The 12,902-nt window shown below is 44.2% G+C and overlaps 1 protein-coding gene across 2 annotated transcripts in view; it reads left to right on the top strand.

Moving 5' to 3' along the window:
- SORCS2 (sortilin related VPS10 domain containing receptor 2) overlaps positions 1–12,902 on the top strand; it is a 1,198,559-nt gene that overhangs the window by 1,107,664 nt on the left and 77,993 nt on the right. For both annotated transcript variants that reach the window (XM_069744776.1, XM_069744775.1), the window contains exon 15: positions 9,302–9,422. In XM_069744776.1, the coding sequence (XP_069600877.1) occupies positions 9,302–9,422 (121 nt within the window). The remainder of the gene's footprint in view (positions 1–9,301; positions 9,423–12,902) is intronic.

Raw genomic sequence — 12,902 nt, 5'->3', positions numbered from 1 at the left:
GTTGAAAGACCCAGCCACGTTTCATCTTCAATGCCCTTGCTGATGGAAGGAGGTTTGCACTCAAAATCTCACGATACATGGCCCCATTCATTCTTTCATGTACCCGGATCAGTCGTCCTGGCCCCTTTGCAGAGAAACAGCCCCAAAGCATGATGTTTCCACCACCATGCTTTACAGTAGGTATGGTGTTTGATGGATGCAACTCAGTATTCTTTTTCCTCCAAACACGACAAGTTGTGTTTCTACCAAACAGTTCCAGTTTGGTTTCATCAGACCATAGGACATTCTCCCCAAACTCCTCTGGATCATCCAAATGGTCTCTAGCAAACTTCAGACGGGCCCGGACATGTACTGGCTTAAGCAGTGGGACACGTCTGGCACTGCAGGATCTGAGTCCATGGTGGCGTAGTGTGTTACTTATGGTAGGCCTTGTTACATTGGTCCCAGCTCTCTGCAGTTCATTCACTAGGTCCCGCCGCGTGGTTCTGGGATTTTTGCTCACCGTTCTTGTGATCATTCTGACCCCACGGGGTGGGATTTTGCATGGAGCCCCAGATCGAGGGAGATTATCAGTGGTCTTGTATGTCTTCCATTTTCTAATTATTGCTCCCACTGTTGATTTCTTCACTCCAAGCTGGTTGGCTATTGCAGATTCAGTCTTCCCAGCCTGGTGCAGGGCTACAATTTTGTTTCTGGTGTCCTTTGACAGCTCTTTGGTCTTCACCATAGTGGAGTTTGGAGTCAGACTGTTTGAGGGTGTGCACAGGTGTCTTTTTATACTGATAACAAGTTTAAACAGGTGCCATTACTACAGGTAATGAGTGGAGGAAAGAGGAGACTCTTCAAGAAGAAGTTACAGGTCTGTGAGAGCCAGAAATCTTGATTGTTTGTTTCTGACCAAATACTTATTTTCCACCATAATATGCAAAAAAAATGATAAAAAAACAGACAATGTGATTTTCTGGATTTTTTTTTCTCAGTTTGTCTCCCATAGTTGAGGTCTACCTATGATGTAAATTACAGACGCCTCTCATCTTTTTAAGTGGTGGAACTTGCACTATTGCTGACTGACTAAATACTTTTTTGCCCCACTGTATATAGTGTATGTAAACTTCTGGTTTCACCTGTATATATGCTCTGCGGCAGCAAATACATAGAACATTTTTTTATTGAACGCTAGTTAAAAAGTTGCATTTAGAAAAGAAGCAATAAAAAAATTAAGTTGAAAAGGTGCACATGACCTTTAAAGATATTATACCATTTCTGTTCTTTAATGCAGCCGGAAATGTAAGCAATTGTTGTTTTTATTTTTATTTTAGAGACGTACCGATATCTCATGCAATTTTTTCCCCCTCTTTCTGTACATAATTTCTATATATCGCTGGATGCTGCTATTAGTTTACATTACAATTCTTTAAATGCAGGTTTGCACTTAAGCTCTATTCATAATAATCCCACTTCTTTGCTCTCCCTGTAATACCCCATGTGTGTGAGATATAAATGTAACAGCTGAATGTGTAATTAAAATGTATCTCTTCTGCATCAGGACAATGTAATAGGACATAAGTAAAGGGGTGAGGTGCCTAGTTATAAAGGATCCACTTCTTAAAGGGGATTTGTCAGCAGGTTTTTGCTTTATAATCTGAGAGCAGTATGATGTGGGGTCTGAGACCCTGATTCATGGGTGTACATAGAAGTTGTAATAGGTAATAGTTGTAAACAATATGATGGACCCCATGCAAACCTTCACACTGTATAACTGCCCACATACAGTATCATGGCCCCCACATATCCCTGCAAGTAGTATAATTGCCCCAACATAGCCCTGCAAACAGTATAATGGCCCCCACATCCCGGCAAACAGTATAATGGCTCCCACATACCCTGCAAACAGTATAATGGCTCCCACATAGCCCTGCAAACAGTATAATGACCCCCACATACCCTGCAAACAGTATAATGGCCCCCACATACCCTGCAAACAGTATAATGGCCCCCCAAAATACCCTGCAAACAGTATAATGGCCCCCACATAGCCCTGCAAACAGTATAATGGCCCCCACATACCCTGCAAACAGTATAATGGCCCCCCAAAATACCCTGCAAACAGTATAATGGCTCCCACATACCCTGCAAACAGTATAATGGCCCCCACATACCCTGCAAACAGTATAATGGCCCCACATACCCTGCAAACAGTATAATATCTCCCACATACCCTGCAAACAGTATAATGGCCCCCACATAACCCTGCAAACAGTATAATGGCCCCCACATACCCTGCAAACAGTATAATTGCTCCTACATACCCTGAAACCAGTATAATGGCTCCCACATAGCCCTGCAAACAGTATAATGGCCCCCACATACCCTGCAAACACTATAATGGCTCCCACATACCCTGCAAACAGTATAATGGCTCCCACATATCCTGCAAACAGTATAATGGCCCCCACATAGCCCTGCAAACAGTATAATGCCCCCCACATACCCTGCAAACAGTATAATTGCTCCCACATACCCTGAAAACAGTATAATGGCTCCCACATAGCCCTGCAAACAGTATAATATCTCCCACATACCCTGCAAACAGTATAATGACCCCCCAAATACCCTGCAAACAGTGTAATGGCCCCCACATACCCTGCAAACAGTATAATGGCCCCCACATACCCTGCAAACAGTATAATGGCTCCCACATAGCCCTGCAAACAGTAGAATGGCCCCCACATACCCTGCAAACAGAATCGCTCCCACATAGCCCTGCAAACAGTATAATGGCTCCCACATACCCTGCAAATAGTATAATGGTCCCCACATACCCTGCAAACAGTATAATGGCCCCCACATGCCCTGCAAACAGTATAATTGATCCCACATACCCTGCAAACAGTATAATGGCCCCCACATAGCCATGCAAACAGTATAATGGCTCCCACATACCCTGCAAACAGTATAATGGCCCCCACATACCCTGCCAACAGTATAATGGCCCCCACATAGCCCTGAAAACAGTATAATGGCCCCCCATAGCCCTGAAAACAGTATAATGGCTCCCACATACCCTGCAAACAGTATAATGGTCCCCACATAGCCCTGCAAACAGCCCCCACATACCCTGCAAACAGTATAATGGACCCCACATAGCCCTGAAAACAGTATAATGGCTCCCACATACCCTGCAAACAGTATAATGTCCCCCACATACCCTGCCAACAGCATAATGGCCCCCACATAGCCCTGAAAACAGGCTCCCACATACACTGCAAACAGTATAATGGCCCCCACATAGCCCTGAAAACAGTGTAATGGCTCCCACATACCCTGCAAACAGTATAATGGCCCCACATACCCTGCCAACAGTATAATGCCCCCCACATAGCCCTGAAAACAGTATAATGGCTCCCACATACCCTGCAAACAGTATAATGGCCCCCACATAGCCCTGAAAACAGTATAATGGCACGCACATACTCTGCAAACAGTATAATGGCTCCCACATACCCTGCAAACAGTATAATGGTCCCCACATAGCCCTGAAAACAGTATAGTGGCTCCACATACCCTGCAAACAGTATAATGGCCCCCACATAGCCATGCAAACAGTATAATGGCCCCACATAGCCCTGCAAACAGTATAATGGCTCCCACATACCCTGCAAACAGTATAATGGTCCCCACATAGCCCTGCAAACAGTATAATGGCTCCCGCATAGCCTGCAAACAGTATAATGGACCCCACATAGCCATGCAAACAGTATAATGGCCCCACATAACCCTGCAAACAGTATAATGGCCCCCACATAGCCCTGCAAACAGTATAATGGCCCCCACATAGCCCTGAAAACAGTATAATGGTCCCCACATAGCCCTGCAAACATTATAATGGCCCCCACATAGCCATGCAAACAGTATAATGGCCCCCCATAGCCCTGCAAACAGTATAATGGCTCCCACATACCCTGTAAACAGTATAATGGTCCCCACATAGCCCTGCAAACATTATAATGGCCCCCACATAGCCATGCAAACAGTATAATGGCCCCCCATAGCCCTGCAAACAGTATAATGGCTCCCACATACCCTGCAAACAGTATAATGGCCCCACATAGCCCTGCAAACAGTATAATGTCCCCCACACAGCCATGCAAACAGTATAACGGCCCCCACATAGCCCTGCAAACAGTATAATGGCCCCACATAGCCCTGCAACCAGTATAATGGCCCCACATAGCCCTGCAAACAGTATAATGACCCCACAAAGCCCTGAAAACAGTATAATGGCCCCACATAGATTTTGAGCCCTGTATAACCCGATCACACCACTAATTGGCAGCTTTCTGTGTACCATGTGCATAGGCAGAAATCTGCTGATTAGTGGTGGGCCCAGGGTTATACCGAATCGAAGGACTACGTGTTATGGGGCGACTAGTCCTGTAGTGGTAATCCCCTGCTAATAAAACACTGATTGTATTGAAACAGCAACACACATCCTAGTAAGTGACACATCGCTGGAATCAGGAACTCAGCGTCTACACCATGCTGCTTTCAGATTAGCGTACATAACAACAACCTGTTGACAGATTCCCTTTAAGGTCCAACTCATATACAATCAAACCAATAAAGCAGCACTCTGTAGCGCCATAGCATGCAAATATGAAATATGTAAATTGAATTGCATTACTGCACTAGAAATATGAAAAATTGAGAATGTTTAGCACATAAATTGGGCAATTCATGGAAGCCATATTAGGTTCCCATACAGATGAAGACTTTAGTCTAAGAGAGGAATGGCATTAAGTTAGGTCCTGGAAATGAGAAACGCCTTAACGTGGCTTCCAGGTACACATGAATTGGCCAATTTATGCGTTAAGCATTCACAATTTTTCATAGTAATAGACAGTGTAACACAGAAGAAAAACAGTGCAACATTTTTAATGAAACCCAACATGATTTTAAACCCTGATTAGAGGATATTAAGTTGAAAAAAAATGTCCCCAAAATGTGGAACCCCTCTTTAACGGGGTATTCTAGTCTAAAAGAGTTATCATCTATCCACTGTATGGATATTGTAATTTTCTGTGAGTCTGGTTACTGGGACCCCCCACCAATTACCAGTATGTGGGGGCTTGCATCCCCTGTTCTTCCCCGGCCTCAAGAGGAGTTGAATGGAGCAGGAAATCGCTTGTGTGCCCAGCTAATTTATTGGAAGCCTATGATGCTACACACATGAATGGAGCCACTGGGCACATGGGCGACTCTCCGCTTGTTGCCAGAGGAGAAAGGAGGACACAAATCCAGTGGTTAGGTGATAAGTTGCCTGATTAAAGGGTTTGTACCAAGTGCAGAAACTAGCCCCTGTCCATAGCAAAAGGGATAATTATTGGATTACTAGTGGTCCGAACACAGGGCCCATCTGAATGCAGCAGACCTCTGAACTCTGTTCTCTTCATTCTCTATGGGGATATGTACAGTGCTCGGCTTTCTCCTTCAGTCCCATAGAAAATGAATGGAGCAAAGTTCTCGGAATCAGTAGCCATCCCAGCAGTCAACCCAACCTAACGATTAATAAGTTATCCTATCAATTGGGGCTAATTTATTGCCTTAGTACAACCCCGATGTTATAAATTGCACTTGTCAAAGATTTCGCACTAGGCTAATTTTGCTTTTGCCTGTTACGATAACTAATACAACTTATTTCAGGGTTTTTTTTACTTCTATTTCCTGGAATGTTTTCTACTACGGGAGAAAATATCATTTCTAATTTATTAAAACTGTGTGACGACAACTAACTATCCATTCCAACGCTCCTAACTTTCCCAGAGTCTAAAATGGGCAAATGACGCTAGTTATTGGGGGTTCATATCAGGACCTGTTACTGCAGAATGAGAAGAATCTCCTTGTGTATATACATGTGTCTTCTGCGCCAGAGCTTGTGTAAATGAAGTGTTTGAGGATAAGGATGTGAAGATTCCGAGTGCGTTAAATGAAGCGTTATAACAAGCTTGAAGTGATATCCATTCACCAGCGGAGTTCATATCTACAGTGAGAAAATGCGCTGAGGATTCTCGCTGACAATTCCCTGAGCCTCAACTTTTATTTAGATGATAAATGTAGCGTGCTTACCTGGAAGACTAACAGATGTGCTCGAAGCCCGCTATTTTATCTGGAGTATTTCTCCAAAGTAACCACAAGTTTTTAATATTCTTCAAAAGCTTCGCTTATTCTCAGTGGGTAGAGGACTAAATAGCAGGAGTTATATCATAGCGCCACCTAGTGGACACAATGGTTTTTGTTTTTTCCCATACTGTTTCCACCACAATTCATTAATATTTAATATTTATTATGTAATATTATTATTAGTAGTATTAACAATAATAACAATAATAATAATAAACCATTTACCAACCAAATGCATAATGTTCCGCTAGTTTTGCAAACTACAAGATTCCCATTGCTGCGTTTGATGATTCCTATAATGTATCCATTCATACTACCCTTTAAATCTAACCGGTATACAATCTCTGTCTTCCTCAGAGAATCAGGTAATACCAAAATGTAAGCAATAAGGTCAAGGTTTAGTCGGGGCTCGAAATAACAAATTTGGCTTAAAAGGGTTAAATAATAAATAAAGCAGCACTCTGTAACGCTATAGCATGTAAACATGAGATATGTGAAATTTGAATTGCATTACTGCTCTACAAAATAGGAAAAAAAATGCTTGGCGCGTAAATTGCCCTATTCATATATACCCAGCAGCCACGACAAGGCGATCTTCTTTGCTGGGAACCTATCTAATGTAACTCCTTTTCTGGGCTGAAACCTACAATTATGGATGGGTAGGATCCTGCTGTGTTTAAACCTCCATAGGCTGATGGGTGGAATGGTCAGTCAAAGAGCCTATGCAAACAAATAACAAAAGACTGACCGTCACTTCCAAGCAGAAAACTGTTGTGAACAGATGCTTACTAGGAGTGGCCACCTCCATATGTAATTAACAAATATAGTTGCACTCTGTTACGCTATAGCATGTATGCATGAGATATATGAAATTGGAATTGCATTACTGCTCTACAAAATAGGGAAAAAAAGATGCTTGGCGTGTAAATTGGCCTATTCATGTATGCCCAGGAGCCATGACAAGGCGATCTTCTTTGCTGGGAACCTATCTAAGGTAACTCCTCTCCTGGGCTGAAACCTACAATTATGGGTGGGTAGGATCCTGCTGTGATTAAACCTCAAAAGGACTGATGGGTGGAATGGTCAGTCAAAGAGCCTATGCAAACAAATAACAAAAGACTGACCGTCACTTCCAAACAGAAAACTGTTGTGAACAGATGCTTACTAGGAGTGGCCACCTCCATATGTAACTAACAAATAGGGTTGCACTCTGTAGCGCTATAGCATGTAAACATGAAAAATATTAAATTGGAATTGCATTACTGCTCTAGAAAATAGGAAAAAACGAAGATACTTAGTTCATAAATTGGCCAGTTCATGTGTGCCCGGCTGCCAATGGAGATGGCTACTCTTAGCATGCACCTGTTCACACCTGATCTCTGTTTTGAAGTGACGTTCAGTCTTTGATATTGCCTTAGGCTATGTGCACACATTGTGGAAAGGTGTGCGGATCTTTCCGCACTGATTTTGGTAAATCCGCAGGAAATCCGCACTGCGGATTTACTGTGGTTTTTGTGCGGATTCCAACTGCGGTTTTACACCTGCGGAATCCGCACAAAGAATTGACATGCTGCAGAATAAACGCAGCGTTTCCGCTCGTTTTTTTCCCGCAGCATGTGCACTGCGGATTTTGTTTTCCATAGGTTTACATGGTATTGTAAACTCATGGAAAACTGCTGCGGATCCGCAGCAAAATCCGCAACGTGTGCACATAGCCTCAAAGAGGTTGTGCAGCCTTAGGCTACAAGTCTGCTGTCACTCGATGTGACTATAGACTTGAGAATCATCACATCATGCACACTGTGAGGATTGTGCGGTGCCAGCTGCGGGAGCGGGCGGTCATTTGACCGCAAGTTTGTGATTTGTATACTTCCAGTCACATTCCAACTAGATGTGTCAGGCCTCACTCAATTTACTTGTCAGCACGTCATGGCATGTATGCAACTCACATACTTGAGGTCACGCACCTACCCGCTCTGAACTGGAGAATCTTGACAGCGTGCACTGTGCGTACTATGAGTATTCACAAGTCTGCGGTCACATAGTGACCGCAGACTTGAACCTCAAGCCTGGACAACCCCTTTAAATAAGTATGTATTAGTTGTTATTATTAGCATTAGTATTAACAGTAATGCTATTAATATTAAATAATGCTCCTCTTGTAAGTCCTCTAACTTTGAAAGCGACAAGATTCCCAATGTTGTGTTTGATGATTCCTATAACGCATCCATTCACACCACGCTTTTACTCTTCCCAGTGTACAATCTCTGCCTTCCTCAGAGGGTCAGGTAATACCAAAATACAGGCAATAAGGTCAAGGTTTGGTCGGGTCATTTCAGCTTCAAATGAAGAGTTTGGCTTAGAGCCGATCTGCCACCAGGTTTCTCAGTGCAAGCTGCATTATTAGCTACAGATCAGACCTGACGAGGCTATTAAGCCCGGCAGCTCGGTTTCCATGCCTGGCTGACCTCAGCAAAATGTGTGAAGGTTTGTTGAGCTGTTCAGCTGCGGTGGCTTCTCAGGTGTGTTCTCATATGTAGACTTGTAGTCCATAAAATCCATCAGGTGTAATGTTCAGCCCAACGTCAAGGAAATATACAGCTGTGTGATAAGCGATCCATATGCAAATTTTCTCTTCAGAGATGAAGAGGACTAGAACTCTAGCGCCACCTGTAGGAAGTGGCAATCCTAAAAGTCAATATCGACTCGCTAACGAGCCTTGTCACATTACTTATGATAAAAAACAAAATCTCATAGGATTGCCTCTTAAAAGTCTCCTCACCTTGGCATGTCACTCTCCGCAAGGAGAAACGTTATCCCTTAAAGAGATCCATAGTAATGAATAGTGGTTAGCACTGTTGCTTTGCAGCACTGGGGTCCAGGGTTCAAATCCCACCAAGGACAACATCTACAAGGAGTTTGTATGTTCTCCCCGTGTTTGCGTGGGTTTCCTCTAGGTTCTCCCGTTCCTCCCACGCTCCAAAGACATACTGATAGGGAATCTAGATTGTGAGCCCAATGGGGACAGTGATGATGATGTCTGTAAAGTGCTGCGGAATATATAAGCACCGCTAACGAAAAATGAAAAATAATGAAAGCATAATGTATGTTTACTTCCTAGGGTCTTTGGACATATCAGTTACCGGTCAGATTGGGAGCTGGTAAAAGTTGATTTTAGACCTTCGTTCTTCAGAGAGTGCACTGAAGGGGATTACGACTCCTGGAATCTCTCGAATACACAGGTATTGTAAGATGATGGACAAAATACACATACACAGGCACCGGGAAATCGAATCTTCACCTTTTATCATGCCATTTAAAGGTTAATCAAAGATGAGCGAATCTACCGAATTTCATTTCAGGTAGATTCGCTCCAATCAGGAAGATTCTTTTCAGTTCAAATCAATTGTGCCCCAAAAAGTGGTTTTAGGCTCTGAAGTTTCCCCAAACCTCAAACCATAATAAACAGAGGGCTGGAAAGGAGTTAAAAATAATAAAAGATTGTTTTCACCAGTGCTAGGCCTGCTCCTCACCGGTCCTGCAGCTGCAGGTCCCTGCCCAGTCGTCCAATCACTACGGATCGGTCAATGGATCTTTCTTCTCTTTGGTCTTTAGTCTAGATCTTCAGACACAGACTAGACCCCACATAGTCACATGGGGTGTAACGCTCATAAATGACACCAATGATGTATGCTGCACCCCACTTGGCCATGCGAGGCCTTGTCAGAGGCAGAAGATCTGAACCAAAAACTGAAGAGAAGACCTGTCCAAAGACCGATCCAAAGTAAGTGGTAGACTGAGCAGGGAACTGCAGCAGCAAGGCAGGTGAGCATAAGCTTTTATTGTCTTTTTACTTCTTTCCCCACCTTAGTTCAGCACCCGGACCCTCACTGATTAAAACCATTACACGTCAAAAGTTTTTTGGAATAACGGTTACACTTTTCAAAAGGATCTCCCAATAAACTGTAAGGGTATGTGCACACGATGCAGATTTAGTGCAGAACTGCAGCAGATTTTTGTGCAGCAGAAACGCTGCAGAACTGCACTGTGATTACAGTACAATGTAAATCAATGTGAAAAAAAAGCTGTGCACATGGTGCAGAAAAATCTGCGCAGAAATGCTGCAGATTTCAAAGAAGTGCACGTCACTTCTTTTGAGCAGTTCTGCAGCGTTTCTGCACCCCTCCATTATAGAAATCCATTGGTAAAATCTGCACAAAAAACGCCCAAAAAATGCATAAAAAACGCATAAAAAACGCACAAAAACGCAACTGCGTATTCTGCCAGGAGATGCAGATTTAGTGCAGATTTTATGCAGAAAATTCTGCACCAAATCTGCATCGTGTGCACACAGCCTCACTTTAATTGTTTACTATGAAAATAGACAAATTATAAAATACTAGATGGTGGCCCGATTCTAACGCATTGGGTATTCTACAATATGTATGTAGTTTATTTATGAAGATTTCAGAATAATGCAATGAATGCACAGGATTCGGCCGGCCGGGTGCGACCAATTAGCGAAGCGTGGTTCAAATCCCGTGCCAATTCACGGCCGGACTGTGTCTGTCGCTGATCGGTAGCGTCCTGCCGCGAACAATCAGTGAAGCCAGGGCAAGCTCCAGGTTTTTGAGGGCCCGGGCGAAAGACTCTCACAGCCCACGTATTATATAGCACAGCTATGTAGTATATAGCACAGGAAAGCCACGTAGTATATAGCACAGCTACGTATTATATAACACAGCCACGTAGTATATTGCACAGCCCACGTAGTATATTGCACAGCCACGTAGTAAATTGCACAGCCACATACTATGTAGCACAGCCACGTAGTATATTGCACAGCCACGTAGTATATTGCACAGCCACGTAGTATATAGCACAGCCCACGCAGTATATAGCACAGCCCACGCAGTATATAACACAGCCCACGTAGTATATAGCACAGCCCACGTAGTATATAACACAGCCCACGCAGTATATAGCACAGCCCACGTAGTACATAGCACAGCCCATGCAGTATATAACACAGCCACATAGTATATTGCACAGCCATGTAGTGTATTGCACAGCCACGTAGTATATAGCACAGCCCATGCAGTATATAACACAGCCCACGCAGTATATAGCACAGCCCACGCAGTATATAGCACAGCCCACGTAGTATATAGCACAGCCCACGCAGTGTATAACACAGCCACGTAGTATATAGCACAGCCCACATAGTATATAGCACAGCCCATGCAGTATATAACAGCCCACGTAGTATATAGCACAGCCCACGCAGTATATAACACAGCCCACATAGTATATATAACACAGCCCACGTAGTATATAGCAATGTGGGCACCATATCCCTGTTAAAAAAAGATTTAAAATAAAAAGTAGTTATATACTCACCTTCCGGCGGCCCCCGGATCCAGCCCAGGCCTTTAGCGATGCTCCTCGCAACGCTCCGTTCCCAGTAATGCCTTGTGGCAATAATCCGTGATGATGTAGCGGTCTCGCGAGACCGCTACATCATCTGGGGTCATTGCCGCAATTCATTCTTGGGACCGGAGCGTCGCGAGGAGCGGGAACGGCTGCCGCGGATGCCGGAAGGTGAGAACATAATGATTTTTATTATTATTATTATTTTTAACATTATATGTTTTTACTATTGATGCTGCATAGGCAGCATCAATAGTAAAAAGTTGGTCACACTTACATGGGTTAATGGCAGCCTTAACAGACTGCGTTACACCGCGTTATGCCGCAGTGTAACGCAGTCCGTTTAACGGACTGCTAATACGCTATGTGGGCGCTGACTGGAGGGGAGTATGAAGGGGGCACTAACTGGAGGGGAGTAGGGAGGGGCCAATTCACGGCCGGACTGTGGCTATCGCTGATTGGTCACGCCTAGCCGGCCGCGACCAATCAGCGACGTGGGATTTCTGTGACAGACAAACAGACGGAAGTGGACCTTAGACATTTATATATATAGATCACCCAAGTGTCAATACTTACAAATATATATCTGATAAAGCAAGAAAATACTTTAGAAACAGGCTGTATCAGTATAACATGATCCATCAGTCGTAAGACTGGGAATTCTGCTAGCAAGGAATCTAGTGTGCAATTGAGTCGCCCCACGGGCCAGGGGTTACTCGGTACCGGGTCCAGGACTTCACAGGGGATGTCACGGTGGCTGCGACTCAGTCCGTGGCCCAGGGCGCCCATGTAAAAGGGGAAAGGTCTTTAAAGGAATAAAGTTTATGTTTGTGACGCCACCTGTGGTATTCAGTCAAGGTGACCGACGCTGCTTTCGGGGTCCGCTGGGGGATGTTATGGCAGCTAGATGGTGTACCTTCCCACAAGTGAAGTTTATCCCCAGGGCTCCTGGTGTGTAGATGGTGGTATAGTGAGAGGTGCAGAGAAGAACGAGGACACAAGGTTGCAGTCTCTTTGCCTTTATCGAAGACCTCAGCATCCACAGTCCAGGGCACCAGACCACAGGGCAGGCAGAGAAGTTCAGGCAGTCCAGAGACAAGGGAGTTCCCCTTGGTAAGTCAGGTGGGAGCCTACCACTCTGCGCTTTCTGTCTCTAAGTCCCTGCTGCCACTAAGTGTCTCAACAAGGTCTTTAATCATTCTGCTGTCCAAAGACAGGTACCTGTATGGCAGGCAGCTCGGGCCGTGTTAACTGGGGTCTGTTCTCGGTGACTCCAGGCTCCTAGATGCTGC

This window comes from Ranitomeya imitator, chromosome 1 (assembly GCF_032444005.1).
Source record: "Ranitomeya imitator isolate aRanImi1 chromosome 1, aRanImi1.pri, whole genome shotgun sequence".
In the NCBI taxonomy this organism is placed as follows: Eukaryota; Metazoa; Chordata; class Amphibia; order Anura; family Dendrobatidae; genus Ranitomeya; species Ranitomeya imitator.
The sequence above is the reverse complement of the archived record's forward strand: the minus strand, read 5'-3'. Positions and strand labels throughout refer to the sequence as shown.